Source organism: Malus domestica, chromosome 15 (assembly GCF_042453785.1).
Source record: "Malus domestica chromosome 15, GDT2T_hap1".
In the NCBI taxonomy this organism is placed as follows: Eukaryota; Viridiplantae; Streptophyta; class Magnoliopsida; order Rosales; family Rosaceae; genus Malus; species Malus domestica.
This window is the reverse complement of record NC_091675.1, coordinates 54,465,148-54,484,027: the sequence shown is the minus strand read 5'-3', so window position 1 is coordinate 54,484,027 and position 18,880 is coordinate 54,465,148. Positions and strand designations below refer to the sequence as shown.

Genomic DNA, 18,880 nt, shown 5'->3' with positions numbered 1-18,880 from the left:
GTCATATGAGGTAGTGGCACCAACAAAGTTGGTGGAAATGCCATGTGGTGATGGTCAGCAAGATAGTGATAGTATAGGTGTTGTCTTAAGTGGCTGCAATAATAAGGGTGGTGATTGTGGTGGGCAACATGGTGTTGGGGTGGTGGAGGAATGGGGATGGGGGCGGTGGTGATGGTAGTGGTAGAGAGAAGTGAAGGGAAAGAGCTTCACACCAAGGAGGTGTATTTGGTCGTGCAAGGTTACTTATTGGACAAAGTTTGCGATATCTAACACTCAATTCGACACATCTGAACTATAGTGAAATATGATTTTCACAATTGAGTTAGGATTTGTGGTTATCTCATTTGTAAAATAAGCATGCTAAGTTGAATCGAACTTAATTGGAGTATGCAACACCAACAGTGTCAACATTGGGAAAAGAACATGTCAATTGAACATCACTGGTGTGGCACGCCAACTCAGCTGCCATGTTAATATGTAACATTATATCTTGCATCTCTTTTTCCTGGTGTCTGTGTGGTGCTGTATTAATGGTAATTTTGCTATGAGGGATATAAAAACTTGAAGTTACGTGTATTAATGGTAACTAGCAACCGATGCCAACGCGGTGATGCGGGAATGAAAACCGTACAAATTTTTTTGTATATAGTATTATTTATACATAAAGGATAATACTTGATGTGTGTACATACTATTTACACTATTTACATACAAAAGATTTAATGGATAATGCTATTGATAATCTCACTATATATGCGGATAATCACGCTATTTTACTCTACCATAACCAAACTGTGGTTCTAACGAATCTTAAGTCGTCAGTTAATCTCTGAAGGAAAATGTCTCTATTAATTAGTTGTAGGAGTTCCCTGAATGGCTTTCCCCCACCACCTGGTTTCATGGATTGGCAGAAGTCATGGTTCCAGATCTCCACTTAAACAATCTGAAGACACATCAAATCTCATAAAGTTTGAACAAAATCTACAAATTAACTTGTACTGTTTATCACATGTGAAGATTGGTAGACAATGAAATGAATAATATGTACATAAAAATTGAAAGTGATTGATAGCCAAACCCTGAAATCACCACAACATGTATGAGTTCTACAAAGGTTTCAGAGCTTACATAGAAAAAGAACGATGTCAGAAGTAGAGGAAAGGGGAGGTGATGGGATTGTAGTAGAGGTCACGGTGAAAAGGAAAGCAGCGGGTGTATCCACCAGGACCAGGACAATCCACCATAAGCAAATGTAGGAAGAAAATACATTTGTTGAGCGTCACCTAACCAATATAGTAAGTCAAGCTATTCCTTACTATGGAATCATATGAATTACTTGGCCAAGCTAATCTCCTGTATCCATTAACAGGTATGTAAGTGGAGACTAAGATTTTATATTTTTGAAATGCTGAATTACGTTATCTAATTATATGCAATGACATTAGTGAAGACTAAGGGTGCGTTTATTGCACCGACTGTCTCGGACTGGACTAGTTGTAGGGATTAAGCTGGACTGGCTTAGACTAGACTAAGCTGGACTAGCTTAGTGAAACGTTTGTGATGTGAAAATTAACTTGACACACAAATTAAACCCTATGGATGACAATTGTAGTATATGAGCAAATAGGGATCGTTCTAACCGGGGATTAACTAGGGATGCTAATCAATGTAAAACTGACTCAAGAACATAAAAATATAATGTAGAACACTAAACTAGACTCAATTAATGCAAAACTAGGGTTTAAAATACCTAAACAAACTAAAAACTCAAAACAGCAACTAAAAGGCTCAAAACTGCCTTAAAACCACTTTCTGGGCAGTTTTGAGTACCTAACACTAGTTTGGACGAATTTGGACTATGACTTGACTCAAAACACTTAAAAACACAACTAAATGGATTTCTAACTAATCTAACACTTTAAAATAAATGGGGGAATGATTTTGACGAAATTAAAACTTTAAAACTCAAACTTTAAAAACAAATGTAAAGCAAAACAGATTGTGATTAAATAGAATGGTGAGAAGCTAGTTAGAGGGTTCCTTATCCACACATGAACATATGCATACAACTCGATCTCCAATTACTCTTTCAACAAACCATGAATGACAATGTCCCAAATTAACTAGATTGCACCAATTAATTCTCAGATTTCCCTAGATTCATTGAATTGAATGGAATACGCATTACAACCAAATTATTCTTATCAAGGGCCCTAACTATGGAATACGCATGATAGAGACACATATCAAAGATCATTAAGTTCAATGGACATCATAAGCATTGACGAGGCATTCATAACTATGGGATACGCATGTTACTCTTGCCTAGGATTTACTTAACGCAATCGTGACTAGCGACTTTCACTACTTATGAATATAAGTTAATGACGATTAGGTGAAATTCTCTTATATCCTAGCATCAAGTTTAGGCATGCAAATTAAGTGTCGACCCTCAACCCACATACATAAACAAGTTATCAATCCAATAGATAAGTAAATCACATTCACAATTTCTGAAATCATAATTGGAAGAAATCAAATCATATAAAACATATGTCCATGGCTTCAAATTCACCTCTAACTAAAAAGAAATTAGTTCCACATGTCTAACATAATTGAAAGGCAAGTTAAATTAAACATGAAAACAGAAACAAAGAAAGAAAGAACTCCAAACACTCCACTAATGGCAGATTGCATGTGCAAGGCTTCTCCTTCCTTTGGACTGCACGGCACTCCTTCTTTCTCCTCCTTTAGTGGCTGCACAAGGTGGATGAATGGTTATGGAAGGATGTAGGAATGGTTTGGGGAAGGGGATGGTGCGGCAATGGTGTAGAAATCAGAAATATGGAAGTTTTAGGGTGAAAGGCTGCGGCAAGGATGTAACTAGGGTTTTTGGCGTGAATGAATTAGATGGGGAGTGGTAGGTTCGGCCAAAGGGTTAGAATGAATATATATAGGCACTTAAAAACCCTAGCAATCAGATTAGGGTTTCTAGAAACCCAAATCCACCAGAAATTAGGTTAACACAATAGGAATTTGCATGGGAAAAGGGCTAGGGTGCGGCAGATTTGGTGGGAGTGTGGATAGGCCTTCTAGAAAGCCTTGCAAGGCAAGGAAATCAGATATTTTGGGGCCTAGGTGCGGCAAAGGCTTAGAAGTCAGAAATATGCAATGGGCTAGGGTTTAGGTGCGGCATTAAGTGAGGATCCAAGATGAATTGGGCTAGGAAGGTGCGGCCTTGTCCAAGAGGTAAGGATGGGTCATCTAGAAGCCCAAAGCCAAGAATAGAAACTCTCACAAATGGAAACCTCCGAGAATAGAAACTTCCAACTTTAGAAACTTTGGTTTCTAATTCTGAATTCTTTGTTCTTCACTTTCATTTCTTCATTTCTTAAGCTCCCTTGACCTTCAAACTCGTCCATTCCTTGTGCTCCAAGCATGTACTTTTCAATCCAAGCTCACTTTTGCTCTAAAATGCTCCATTTTGCCATCTTTTATGTATTATGCCCCTTTGAACCTGAAAACACATGAAAGTAGCTCAAAAGACTACTCTAATGAAGAAAACATAACGAAAATGCATAAGAACTAGCTAACTAAGGCGCATAAATATGCTCCTATCAAATTCCCCCACACTTAGCTTTTGCTAGTCCTCGAGCAAAACAAAGAAACAAAAGAAACAAAATGAAACAAAACAAACAAAAACAACCTAAACCTTCCAACATTTGCCTCAGGGATTTCCAATGCACATGACAAATTAAAAATCATCATTCCCACAGATTTTAGCCATCTTTACACTTAAGCACATACTTAATTATAGTTACCACGTACTAGTTCGCATTTAACCAAGTAAAACATGATTTTGAATGTAGTAACATGCCTTAGAGAATTTGCTCAATTCCTCACTAGATATGCACTCAATTTTCACACAGATTTTCTGACTACACACCCTATACTAGTTATATGTGAGAAGATTGATGTAAATATGAAAACGAATGCTCACATATGTTATAACAAGGAAAGCTTTTTCTGAATTTAATAAGCATGTATATGATCTCATGAAAGGAATGCTACTACTTAGACGCGAGAACCAGTGACACCATATGCTCATACCAATCCCAAACTCCACAAATTGAAATACACAACACTCAAGATAGAAGTTAAGGGTTGTAACGGAGCTTGGGGTATTGGCTAACAAAGAAAGGTGAAGGGTAAACAAACGTTCTTAAAACAATAGTAAGCAAAGCAATGAAATTGACACTTAGAATTCACTTTTGAATGCAAAAATCAACTTTTAAACTCAAAGGGGAAATTCATGCAACACTTAGGGTCAAATTCACTGTTTTGGACCCATTCTTCAACAACCAACACCTTAGAGCTCATTTTCATGCTCTTTCAACTCTTTTTCACACTTTTCACATTTTTTTTTTCTTTTCTTTTTCTTTTCTACCCCATGCCTCATTTAAGACTTTGGCACACAATACACAAGGCTCACTTTCCCCCACACTTGTTTTCTGCACACCCTTGATCAAAAGGAATTCATTTTAAGTCATGCTTACTATGCTTTAAGAACAAGGGTATGGATGGTCCTAATCTAGGCTAGGTAAGGATAACGTGGGTTAACAAACAATATAGGCTAAACAAGGCTCAACGGGGCTAAAACCTACAAAAACAAATGTATGGAATGAAGGCTTTTTGGCTATGGTGGTAACTACTAAACAACTTCATCTTGAATACGTGTTATGCAATTCAATGAAATGTTTTGAATGAAATTGGCATGAGTTCTAGCATTTGGAACTAAAGTGATGAAACGCCTTCTAAGTAATAACCAAGCAAAGAATAGTGAGATCATGCAACGACTTTAGAAAACAAGAATGCACAGATTTTAACTCTCCAGATAATGTTTAGGCTCAAGTCTCACAAGGTTGTAGCGTTAGTTTGAGTTCCTTCCTTCAAACATGTTACAAAAACTAATTTTTTTTCTTTATGATTACATGTGAATTCATAAGTTATAACCACAACCAAGCATAAACCAAGAGTAAATCAAACTTTCATCCATGTTTATAACTCTCTTTAACAGTCATGCAATTAAAAACCGAATCCTCATCATTGTGTTGGAAGGTACCCTAAGACAAACAAACACACAAAAACAACTTAAAAACGACTCTTTTTGGGTTTTGTAAAACAATTTTTCAAAAAACAGCAAAAAACAACATTGGAAATTATGAGTGAGAAAACCCTACGAATTTGCATCAAAACACTTTGGTTACCGTTTGGTGCAATGTCGGACTAAGAAGCAGGATAATGAAAACAGTATTGTCACCAGTTTGATGTTTGCTCAGAATAGTACTATATTATTGTTCTATTTTAATTGCTTTTTTTATAAATATATTATTAAAATTAATAATATTGGATGAGAGTGAGACTCAATAAAAATACAAAAACCAAATTTGCTTGCCAACGAAAGAAACATACATGATTCAAAACATGAATATAACAAAGTGTTCTCCCAACAATCGACAAGGTTCATGACGCTTTTCTTAATTATTCACCTTTGGTTTAAAGTTGTAGATTAAAGTTAAAGGTATTTGAGTAGAACGAAAATTGATGTCTGACAAGTTCAGTTTGTTACGCAATTGTGAAATAATTACTTGGAATTGCTCTTGTATGTATAAGTCAATTTCAATCCATACCATGACAATTGCATTCAATCCCAAGACCACAATGATGCGAGGCAAAAAACCAAACCGATTAGAACCGAATCCACCCCACACATCATTAACTTGAACGAAATAGTTCTTTGACAAGTCATCATTTTGTTTACATGCTTCCACATACTCGCATCCTGAAAATACATTGAACCAACACAAGGGCATGTCCAAAATCTAGGCATATAGTTTTCATTTGAAACAACGTTTGAAACTTCAAGTACATTTAAATGACAATATATAACATATCAAGTCTATGATTAAAAATGAGTGATAACTCATATAACCCTCCACGGTATGAGGATTACCACCACCACGGTTAAGGTAACTTAAGCAGCTCAGTGTACTTGGAACAAAGCACAATTATCACTTCAAGCACCACATGCAGCTTTGCTATTCATTCTTCTGCAGCACTAGCAGCACTTAGGTCCACACTGAGGTCAAGAACCTGCTCAAACATTCCAGGAAATTTGGTTAAACCTTATATGAAAGACATGGTTCTATGAAACAGTAAAAAGAAACAAAGGGATAACTCGGGATGAATAAATATCCACCAACAAGCTATTGGTTCAAAGAATACACAAGTTCCCCCAGAGGCCTGCTCTAAATACCACTGTTTTCTCCTTTTGGTAGTAGTTTGGAGTTGAAATGATAGTAGGATAATATTAATATGCATCAAGCAAGTGTTACCACAATTTTTAAATTTCTGTTGTGTAATTAGATATGCAATTGCAATGTTATCCTACTATCATTAAGATAAAGAAAACTTCGAGAAGTGCTTTGTGCAGCAGCATTCCATGATCCACCGTCTTGAAACAAATAGTCTACGCAACGTTGCGAAGTTTTTTGCGCATTTACTCAGCTCGGACGCCCATCCCTGCATGTATGTACGCCTGACGGAAGAGGACACCACTTCGTCTTCTCGGATTTTCCTCAAGTTCCTTTTCCAGGAATTGTCACAGCAGCAACTCAATGATCCTGCAATGGAGATGCAGGGCTGTTATGATTCTATTTTTCCAAAGGATAATCCCAAGAACACCCGCTTTGCCATTAACTTTTTCGCATCCATTGGGCTGTCGGATGAAGATGAACATGAGAGTGCTAGTTCTGAGTCTGATGAAAGTGAAAGTGATAGGAACAAACGACACAACAAGCACAAGCGTATGCTACAGAGTGAAAGGCGCGAAAGACACGAGCAGCACAAGCGTAGCAGTGGAAGTGAAAGGCACAAAAAACATAAACGGCGAAAGACACAGGCAGCACAAGCGTAGCAGAGAAGTGAAAGGCACAAAAAACACGAACGATGAAACGAACGGTTGTTCGAACCTTGATGCCAAGCAAGAAATTGAATTAACCGAACTAGTACACAGCTTCTCTCTTATTCATGCTTGGTTTTGCAATCTAATTAAGCACTAACTTTGTCCAATGAATTCAAACCAACAGTCTTGTAACAAACAATTAAGTTTTAATTTTTACTTTTATGTTTTTTTTGTTTCTGTAGTACAATATCGAGCATGGTTTTCGAATTATTGCTCGTAAAATGAAAAAAACACTCCCCAGTCTGAGTTACAGAACTGGGCAGGTAGACAGGATGTTAAATTTGAATGACCAAAAAACACACTTTCCTTTCAACAGAAAATAAGATTCCTAAACCCTGGGAATAAACTGATTATAATTGCAAATATATACTGGACTGGACGCAACAATTAAACCATCGATATGGTGGTCTGAAATAATTTTAAAGCAAAAGTTATATCCATACGTTGAGGATATAATGTAAGTCTACAACATGCTGAACAGGAACACAAAACTAAAATCTGATATGCAAAAATACAAATACAAGGCGTCACTCTCAAAAAAACCTCACCCAGTTCATCATTGGAGAAGTCCGACGTGTTATCTTCACTGCAAGCAATTCTCTCAGCAGCACGTAACTTAAAACTCCACATATGCTTTGACTGCAGAAAGCCTTTCTGCAAGCACTCTAGTTCCTTGTCAAGCAAAGTGTATAAGGATCACATTCCAAGCCGGCTTAATTTTTCGTTGCCAATGTTTGAGACCGGAGTTATTACCTATATGGATATACAAGAGATGAAACAGAAATGAGATAACGCTGTAGAATCAGAATACATAATTTGGGTATAGTGATAGGATTTTAGCCATCTGCAAAGCCAGGGTTTTATCACATAGAAATACTTGCAAGAGAACACGGTAATTGTAGTGCAAAAGGCTCAAGCAAGGTCGATCTCCACAGGGACTGACGCCCTTACTATCAATATCAGCAAAAAGAAGAGGAGTTTGCTCGTAATCAACCAAAATCTTGCAATGAAGAAACCAAGTATGCATGCTAATGAATAACACCAAGGATGCAATGATTAGTCTCAAAACCCAAAAAAACAAAACATTGCATCCAGACTCAAGTTGAAAATTGCACAACATAAAATCGAACTATTACCAAAATTGACATTATACTTCAAACACCAACTCATTTAGACACACCTAACAAATGATGAACAAGACTTATTTCACTAATAACATATCTATACCAGTGCAACATGATGTGACACATTACAAATTTTGGCTAAAAAAGTTAATAAAACATATCTACACCAACGTGGCAGATAACATGCCTGAAACCCCAAAACAAAATTGCCTCCAGATAGCACACAATGTGGCACATCAAAGATATGTAGACAGTTTTTTTTTTTTTTTTATTATTGATTCTTCCAATCTGCTTTGTGAGATTACAGGGTGGGGTAAGAAACAATTAAATCCTCATCTCCAGTAGAGGGTTTATCTTATAGAAAGTAATTTCCACCCCCCCATCGACCAGCAATAAGTGCAGCACTAGATAATGATTGCAAAATTATAACTGAAAAAAATAAAGTACAATTTGGTTTTCAATGCGTGTTGTAATTTGCAAATGTGTGAAATAAATTATGAATGGGTTGAAAGTCCTTTATGTAAACTGCAAATATGTATCAACAAGTTTATAATTACCGGGTCAAGAAGATGGCAGTTGGGCTTCCAGGGGACGGCGGATTCTGCTCTATTAATTTAACAAGTGAACCAGCTTTAGCAAGAGCATCAGGGTCAGTACCAGACAGAACTTCTACTTCTTCAAGCTCGACTTGTCCCTTAGTGTCCACCTTCACTTGTCTCTTAATTAAGTCCAAGTTCTCTTGAAGGACCTCAATCTCTCCAAATGGTAGCTTCAAGTCTAAGGCATGGGCCCCAAGAGTAACCGCCTCATCCTTCTTGAACCTCAAAAAAGGCATACAAAGCTTTTGTGTTTGTCTAAAATCTTTACTCTGACCAATTGAACTTCTTTGCAAAGCCTCCAGAATTACCTTGTCTGAAGCAAAAGTGCGAGTATCTTGGTCAAAGTTACTTTGTAGTATCCTCAAACACTCAGCCTTCCATCCATCGAATTGCTCATTTACATATATCAAACCAATCAACCTTTTGGTTTCCGTCGAGGTTTTAGCTGGAGGACCCTTCTTATTGCCTTTTGTTGAGCCTGAAGTTTGCTTTTCAAGAAGCTTCCTCATAACAACAATGGAATGTTGCAAATACTTGTTGGCACTCTGGAGGATCAGATCTGGAGAATCAGCCACAGGCCATCCTGCATTAACCACAAACCCTTCCTTCTTCAAAAGTTCCCTCCAGACATATTCGGCATAGTGTGGACAGATTGGGGTAATGAGACGTGTCTGCACATCCATAAAACGCCACAGCAATTCACGGTTCATACCCCCAGAACCACATGAAAGCCTGTACTCATCCCTAGAAGCCTGAAGATCGTAAAACCCAGTCTTGAGCGCATCTCGGAACATGTAATCCCGGTAATTCTGCTCAGTCCTGTTCACAGCAATATTTATCTCGTTCAAAAAGACCCTGTCAGCATAAGTAGAAGGAGGACCTATTCTCAAAGAGGATTCTGCAGCTAAAACTTCTTCCATCCATGCGATCTCTTTAGTTAGCTTTAGAATAGCAGCATTTGCAGTCTCAAATACGAAATTTGCATCATCAACACCATCTCCAGCATCAGCCAATGAGAATCGCGTGGCATCAGCAGAAAATTCCTCAATTGCCTGGCGAATGGTCCTAAAGTTCCCTGTAGACTTGGACATTTTCTCAGCATTTAACATGATGTGCCCATTGCATCTAAACCCACAAGGCCAGTGCTTCTTGGCCATAATTGCCGTGTGGTTGTAAATGCAGAAGGTTAAATGATTTTGGATTAGATCCTTGCCAGACACTCGAAGATCAAAAGGATACCAATACTCAAACTCCTGCTTCATCTTATTAAGAATGGATGACGAGATGTCAGATGATTCAGGATAAGGGCCATCACAGAAAATATACTCCCAGACCTCATCAGTCATTTGTTCAGGTTTAATTGCAGATTTGCTGGAACCATACATGTCTCCATTGTGTAAAAAGTGAGCAATAGTGTAATAAGCCATGTAAATAGTTGAATCAGACAACGACTCAACTAAGAACTCTTCATCCCAGGGAATACGAGTCCCAAGCCCAAAAGATCGTGAACAAGCCCATTGATTCAACCAACCCAATGTGTGTTCAAAGCCATGTCTTGTCTCGTCATGATACAAATTCATGCTGGACAAGCACTCCTCAGCCAGTTTTTTCCATTCAGGTTCCCCATATGTGATGTACCATTGATCTGTGAGAGCCACAACACATTCATCACCTGATCGTGACACCACCCGCTTCTCAGGTTCACTATACACAATTGCTTCATTTGCCTCTATGAGCTTGCTCCTTATCAACGGTTTCGCCTCCTGGACTTTCCATCCTTCGAATTCACCCACAATAAGTGTTCCCTCAGTGAATCCTTTCAGGTATGTCAGTCTCTTGGCTTCTGCTAGCTTCTCTTTTTCATTCTGGCTCTTGATTTTTAGATCTGCACAGACCTTTTCCGCAGCCTTATTTCCGAATTCAGGAATATTGATAATTGGAATAATCTCAAAGGGCATGACCCACTCATCCTTCACGCCATATTTTGCTCTAAGAGCGGGTTTTGCTTTTAAATCATGTAAGGCCATATAATCATCAGGAGAATCAGCAGGCACGCTGGTCACAATCCCAGTACCTTTGTCTGTCAGGACAGTCAACATAGGAAGAGTGTAAATAATCTGATTGATTGCGCGTGGTGACTTCAATGGAAGGCCAATCAAATCACGACCTGTGAGCTCCACCAAACAAGTAGGTTTCTCTGGGACCCTAGAATACTTCTGATAGGCAAGATTAAGTGCTGCTCTCTGCGTTAGAATAAGTACCTCTGTTTCATTGATTTCAAAGGCTCCATATTTCCCATCAGGCAATACCCATGCATTTGTTTGTCCATACATGGTCTCAGGTCTCAGTGTTGCTGCAGCAAGGAACACTTTCCTTCCATCCAACACTTTCAGTTTAGACGGGAAAGGTGCGACCACCTCCATTTTGATAAGGGTGTATTCCTGGGGCTGAACACCTTCGCCACTTGCCCTGTCATGATCTGCACATGGCTGCCCATCCAATGGAGAGTAAATTGCGTAACGGACATCTTTCACAATCTTGCCCATGGATTTTAATTTCCTCACCTGCCACCTCACAAAGGCATCAAAAACTGGGTTCATGTCTGTAGTAATAAATGACCGCCTCCAATCACATCCCAATCCAAAAGCCTTGAGGTCTTCCACTGCCAATGGAGGAAAGAATGTCAACCAGTTGTATGGATTTTGGAATTTGGATATCTCGCTATCAGAGAGGCCAAAACTACGCATGATTTCCCATTGGTATGCTTGTCCACCTGATTTTGATGCAGCCTTCGACTTCTTTCCCTTGAACTTATCTGGAGGTGCTCCACTATTTGCACCTTCTGTTTCTGCTTCAACTTCCTGACTCCCCTGTTCCACTTCTTTTGGAAAAACTGGAGGGTCGCCAAACAGTTGAATCTCTCTCGCAAGTTTATCAGCCGACGCTTTGATAGGCATGCCAGTGCAGTGAAAAGCGAAAGGCAAAAGCACATTGGCACCTCTTAACCTATGGTAAGCTGCAGCAAACTCTAGCTTGGAGAGTGAGAATGCATGTCCAAGATGCAAAAAACCATTCATGTACGGAAATGGAAAGTTTCCAAAGAACTTCTCCCCAGGTTCGGGAGGCTTTTCACAAGATTCAGCTCTGAAAACATCCTTCTCTTCCCACCAGCTTCGAACCTTTGTCTCAATCTCGAGGAGGTGGTCTCTCCTGGCGAAGCTCCTCCCACCACCTTCAGCCGCCATTTCAGTAATCTTACAGAAACTGCAAACGGTGCAATGTTTTACATAAGCAAACCAGTGTTCCAAAGGCATTATTACCTCAAATAAAAATGCAAGTAAAACATCCAAATTCACATTAACGCCATAGAGTGAATGAAAAGGCAATATGGTTGTAGCACAATTAAAAAAATAAGCAAAGATTATTATTATTATTTTTTTTTTGAGAAGAAAGAATTATTATTATTATAGAGGATTAAAAGAAAAGCAAGTCTGCACTGGTTATTCACATAATTCGCAGGTAAATTTCAGCTAGATAAAAACCAGTCATCACCACTACATACGTACAGTGTTTGAAAGTTCTTCGATATGGTTGATGTTTCAAGAAATCAGAGGAAGGTATGAAAGGGGGTGGAATCTAAACTTCACCCATATTGGAGAAATTCTTCAATTTCGGCTAAAATCGACAAATTTCGTCAATATTTCTGACATATCGGTTAAATCTCGGAGAAACACTTATATGTCGTTTTTGACATTCCTAAAATTTCATTTTAAATTTCAACATTTTTGAGTAAATTTCCATCATTTTGCAACCAATATTGATATCGATATATCCATCTATATTTCCACAAATTTGCATATCGATATTTCCATCAGTATCGGTATTTAAATATTGTGCATACATAGATACATATTCACATGTATGCACTTACACTAACCAAATCAAAGAATCAGAGAAATCCAAATTCCATCTTAACAAATAGATACTAAAAACTAAAACATCAAATTTAATCGGAAATTGTAGCAGTTGCATTCAGAAACTCAAATTTTCCAAATTAAAATAAAAATCTTCACTTTAACTCCCATTCATTCTGATCAGTAAATTAAGTCGTTGAGAAAAAAAAATCAGTAAATTAATTCGACATGAGCAATTTGTAAAGAACAAATCTTTACTATTCAATCACAGAATTCATAGATCGATAAGCTCGAGTAAAAATCAAATAATAATATTTGAAACCGAAAAAATTAGAAGAAAAAAAACCAGTGAGAAATATACCTCCGGTTCAAGATTGAACAGGGTAGGGCATTACATGTAAGTTTGCGCGCGTTTTCTCGAGCTAGAAGAAAAGCCAGGGGAGAGATTAGGGTTTCTGCTTCTTTGGGGACGATAACGATGTGATAATAATAGCGGAAGAAGGAAGGAGGAGAAGGAAAGGAGAGCTTGGGAAGAAGAAGATGGGGACTGACGACTGAGGTGTAAATTAGGGTTTTGGGGACTCGGACTTTAACTGGGCCACGTGGCAAATTGGGTTTAATAGCCCTTTACAACGAATATTGTTAAAATTCAATTTCGTTTTTTTCGACGAAATTACACGTTAAATTGCTCTTAATTTTTAGGGTTGTGACACACTTATTTTTATCTCTTACATATAATTTTTAATTTCTGACCGTTAAATTAAATAAATTAAAAAAAATCAATGAACAAAATTAACAAGAGTGTATAGAAGGCAAACCCAATTTTTATCTCTTATGTGTGCTTGTGCTTACTATGAGTTGTTGACAAAATATTTTGAGTCGTCGTATATGTCATTGATGTTCCATTTGAGATGGCATTAATATTTCATTGATATTCTATTGATATGCTCATGCTTTGTTGTTGGTAAAATATCAATGTCCTATGGACATCATATCGAAGAAATATTAACACTATCTTGATGAAATATTAAAATCGATATCGACATACTATGACAACACAATATCGAACATGAGATAAATAATGTAGATCGTGTATCGATGAGATATAGATCCAATTGATGAAAATAGTATCACCAAAGGGACACAATATCTACAAAAATGATATCAATGGAGAAGACCAAATATATTTAAATTACAAAATCAATGTCAAATACAACATATTTTTAATTCAATGACACCACTTATTAGCACTATCATTTTCTGAGTGGAAAGAGAATAAAGCATCCAGACATCCACGCAACTACTTTGGCACATGTTCTTCCGAACAGATTCCTTAATATGTTCTTCCGAACTGATTCCTTAACATGTTCTTCCGAACAGATTCCTTAACATGTTCTTCCAAATGCTTTGTTAGGATTTGTGATTTTAGCTAGAGAGTGCAGCATAGGAGCAAAAGGAGTCAACGGAGAGGTTGAGAGAGAAGGGTCGGCATATCTGAACTTATGACTCTCAGAGATCTCCTCCATATGATTTTGAAGAAGAGGTTTTATTATAAAGCTAATTGGTAATATGGAGATTAGTCCAACGTTTTACAATCTTTGCAAGGTTTATTCTTTCACTAATGTGAAGGTAAAATGTGAGACTCTTTTACGTCTACATTCTCACACGTCATATAATATGTGGCTAATTTTCAAGCCAAAGACGTGGACAACACGAAACAAATGATGTGGAGCTCGTATTATTGTTGGGTTTCACATGTGGACCAACCTACTCTGATACCATGAAGAAGTTGAGGTTCCATCATAAAATCGATTGGCAATATGGGGTGCAATCCAACCTTTTATAAGCCCTTGCAAGGTTTATCCTTCATATGAATTTCTTTTAGCTTCACATACTCAATTTCAAAAGTAGGTTTTAGATTAAGAGTATTTTCGTCAAAAAGAACTAATTGAAGCTAGGCTATTTTCTGTTGGTGAGTTTGTAGTGAACCCAATTTCCCCTTATTTTTTCCTTAGATTATGTGGAGATTTTTTTTTTTAAGTTATGGGTATTCAAGCAGTATTCTACATGTCTTTATATAAGTGGAGGAAATTATATATATTTTTTTCGTGTCTCTCCACTTGTATTAAGACAATTGGAATGCCCACTTAAATACAGGGCATTCTGAAAAAAAAAAAGTTCTCAATTATGTGCATGATGTCCATGGTTTGTGAGAGGAGAGAAAGACTTGGTCCACCATCGTGGCGTTTTGGTCGAATAATTATGTGTAAGTTTTACTTCATATGACATGATATTATTGAATCGAAACACCTGTGGTGATGAACTCATACCATACAATTGCTCTTATAGATAAGCTTTGTGTCATGAATCATGATCTCATGTCAACTTCAATCATTGAATTTTGCCAATGTTTTTTTTTAGAGAAAATCAACAATTAAGTTCAGAGGCTCCTCGAACCAAATGAAATCTTGTGCTGCCATCAAGCCATGCCTTGTCAGCCTATGGGCTCGTTTAATACACATGATTTGATTGAATTAGAGATTATCAAATTTCAAGATATTTAAAGGTGGGAGTGAATTTCTTTTCATTTGGAAGGGATTATTAGAAGAGAATTAGCTATGAAGAAAATTCATTCCTTCTATTCCTATTTAAGAAGAATTATAATAAATAATATTTCTTCATAAGTAATCCACTCTTCTATCCTTGAAGTGTTCATAACTTTATAATTTCTCTCTGCAATATACTTTTAATTTAGTATGTCATCCCTTACATTTCAAATTCCAATCATTTGTGTCAGACGAGCTCTATATGCTTATTTATGTGGTCAATGTCGTTTTAGTTTAAACAAGCTAAGGAGGCAATAAAAGCAGGTAGACTCTTCATCTTCGTTAATTAGTCATGTACTAGAAATTAGGCATGTGCGTTGCCGCAGGAACCAGCTGTTTCAAGCGTAATCGGATGAATAAAACACATTTAAGTTGAATAAATTCAACACAATTATGAACAAACAAAGGAATAAATGAGTGAATAAGATCAATAAGATAAGCAGTTTTGTTTTTATACATTCAAGTGAGCTGACATATAAACACATTGTACAATGAGTAGGAAGAAATTGAACGTTTTGATTAGGAAGAGAACAAACATGTAGTTCACACATCTAATATGTGTCCTACAGTGTAGGCAGCCATTTAAAATGGTAATTAAAAACATTAAGTGTTGAGGACTTGTTCAAGTAGCTAAATTTGTAACCACAACTGTTCAAACGCAAAAATAAGCAGAATGTCTGTTTCCATACGAAACTGAAGAAACAGAAGCAAGCTGCAGTTCACACATATTTTGCCCCTGCAGTTAAGACGGCAAAACATATGCCCTGCAGCCTACATACCTTACTTAGCAATTAGCAAAACACAGAAAAAGCGGTGTTTGAGCAGGTAAGTCATCAAGCACAGATGTTCAAACAAAAAAATATGCAACATGGTGTGCAGTATTCGATGACTGAGAGCGTGGCTGTTCACTTTTTTCTGAGGACATCTTCGACACCATAGCAAAAAACATAAATCATAATTTAACAAAGGCAGCCATTATGGACGCTATTCAGGCATGTGTTGATACTCATAACTGTGTTCACTTATCCATATTATATTTGAATATGAATGAGGATAGATGGTTGATATTCATAACTGTGTTCACTTATCCATAATAAAATTTAAAAGGATGAAACTTTTAATTACCAATAAACCAATAATGAATACTGATTATTGAAAACAAATAATGCAAAAATACCAGTCAATCTATTAAATAAAACCAACCCATACTCTGACAACAAAAAAGGTAAAACTACATAAGTTAAAGGTCAGTCCTTTGCAAAACCAACAATTGCATATAGCAAAAAATGAAATAAAAACAAAATCTAACAACCAAAAAATATGTATGTATGCAGTAGCAATCATGCAAGAGTTTATTCATCGGCTAAAATTCGAAATTTCTGATTGACCAATTACACCATTTCTATAAAATTTCAGTTATGGCATTAGTATTGAGAAAAATTAATATGTTAGAACAGAAACAATTTCTTACATATGTCAACAATCCATAAAAAGGGGTCCTTATTCAACAATAAATATTTTTTTTATACCAAAAACAAAGCAATAAAATAAATGTTTTACTTTGAAATTTCAAATAGACTTAGTTCAGACATTAACAATTTCCATGGAATTTCTCTTGGGTTTACATAGAGAGGAAAGCGAGAGAGCTCTCCAGATTTTGAGCAAAATCCCCCAAAACTACGATTAGATAGCTTCAGCTGGGATACATGTAAACAAATTCAAAGCTCAAGACCTGAAACTGAGCTTAAAAACTGGAAATCTCACTTTAATTAAGCAGTTTTTCAGATCTTTACAGCTTAAATATGCATGATAACAAAAAAGAAGCATCCTTTCTTGACCAATCGGACACTAACAGAAAAGCCTTAATTCATATTATTTAGATTACAAATACACAGGCGACCAAATAGCTAATAAAGCTAGACACTTTGACCCCAATCCAACACAAAAATTGTTGTGGTTATACATGCGATACCTGCCTAAAATATCAACAATTCCAAATTAAAATGGAAAATGAAATGAAGCAACATAGATTGAATACAATTTGGGGAAATATTATCTTACCTGGAGCTCCGAATTGGGCTGAATCCATTAGGTTTGGGGGGAGAGGAACACGGAGCTACTATGAGAGAGAGAGAGAGAGAGAGAGAGAGCATGCGTTGTCCTTTTCTTCTATACAGCCATTGGACTGCAGTTCTTTCACAAATAAATTATATGCATGTGTTAGTTTTTCAAGTTGTAGTCTTGCAATCAACTTAATAAGCATAAGTTCAAACATTAAATGAATATAAAATGATATATGTACTAAAAAAATGTTCCATTTTTACATGAACAACTAAGCAAAAGCATTATTACAACTAAGCATTATTATAACCAAGAATCTAAGTTCATAACCAACAACCAGTCATCAAGAACAAACCCCATTAGGCCCGAACCCAAATACAAATGCCACTAACATAATCACCCAAAATTCACTACAGCAAACACAAAACCCACCCAAAAATTATCTTCATAAAAAATGCCACCAAAAACCTATTAAGCCCAGTCAGTCGATTAAGAACCTATTTGACTAATTCCAACTCAGCAGATAGTCAGATTGTTAGTTCTGGAAAAGATTATTGCCCAATAAACAGGTAGAATCAAAGTATGAATATATTCAGTATGAGTACATTCAGTTAATATCACAGTATCTTCATTTAAGCAAAATCCCCCTAAATTTGGCATCCACTGTTTTCATACATTCATAAATTCATTGCTAACAACAAAATATAATGAAAAAATAAAAAAATAATAAGGTCAAAAATGGACCAACAGGACCTCTTGCATTCAAAATTTTGAACCAAAAGTCAAAAAATTGATATTTTGGATTTCCAATTTCATATCATTTCAAGAAAAGATCAAAAAACTAAATTTTTAACATTCCCAAAAACTGAAAATCCAATCTTTGGGGGAAATCCATGAGAGCATGCACTTGTATCAGTCAAAATATATTCCTTACGTCAACAAATTGTATTAACCCATAGAGCTAATTATTATGTAATTACACATCTAGAGCTATCAGCTATAGCGAATCTTTTATCTTCAACCTTAAATATTACTCCCTTAATTAGTGCTTCTTTTCAGATCACAACATTGGATACGATTAATTAGGTGCTACATCGACTGTGACTTGTGAGGACCACTATGCTAATAAATTCTACAATACAATTTGAAGATCTAATTGCAACAACTCGAAACCCTAGCAAAACGATCAATCGAATCAAGAAAGAGACCTCGAGCGAGGATCATTTTTCCTTGAATATGAATCCGCATCATGTATTCAACTACGATATAAATCCCCATAAATCCATTTTTGGAAAGTACTAAAACACCGAAAACAAATATATGTGTGCACATAAATATATATATATATATATATATATATATATATATATATATATATCAGTATGAATATGAGGCATTGAATGGTAAATTGGATGAGGAAGTCTAAATAGACCAGTGGTGGCGAGTGGTGAGGATGAGCTTCATACCGACGCCATGTTCTTGGGCTGCTTTCAGAACCTTCTCAGATTCAATTAGATCCACAACCGCTGCTTTTTTGATATTATCGCCAATA

General features: G+C 36.5%; 2 protein-coding genes and 1 long non-coding RNA gene across 3 annotated transcripts; 1 reads left to right on the top strand and 2 right to left on the bottom strand.

Moving 5' to 3' along the window:
• Window positions 1-6,502: 6,502 nt before the first annotated feature.
• Window positions 6,503-6,976, top strand: LOC103442038 (uncharacterized). The gene has a single exon (XM_008380777.2). It carries the CDS (start codon window positions 6,503-6,505, stop codon window positions 6,974-6,976), a length of 474 nt encoding a protein of 157 aa, XP_008378999.2.
• A 384-nt stretch (window positions 6,977-7,360) lies between these two features.
• Window positions 7,361-13,246, bottom strand: LOC103441973 (leucine--tRNA ligase, cytoplasmic-like). Its single transcript, XM_008380687.4, has 3 exons — window positions 13,023-13,246; window positions 8,706-12,011; window positions 7,361-7,777 (listed from the first exon to the last, which is right to left on the bottom strand). The coding sequence occupies exons 2-3, from the start codon at window positions 11,990-11,992 to the stop codon at window positions 7,774-7,776; spliced, it is 3,291 nt and encodes a 1,096-aa protein (XP_008378909.1). The 5' UTR covers window positions 11,993-12,011; window positions 13,023-13,246; the 3' UTR covers window positions 7,361-7,773.
• Window positions 13,247-16,834: 3,588 nt separating this feature from the next.
• Window positions 16,835-17,452, bottom strand: LOC114821602 (uncharacterized). The gene is made up of 2 exons (XR_003769219.2): window positions 17,329-17,452; window positions 16,835-17,243 (listed from the first exon to the last, which is right to left on the bottom strand). It is a non-coding gene; the product is annotated as an uncharacterized lncRNA (long non-coding RNA).
• Between the last annotated feature and the right edge of the window lie 1,428 nt (window positions 17,453-18,880).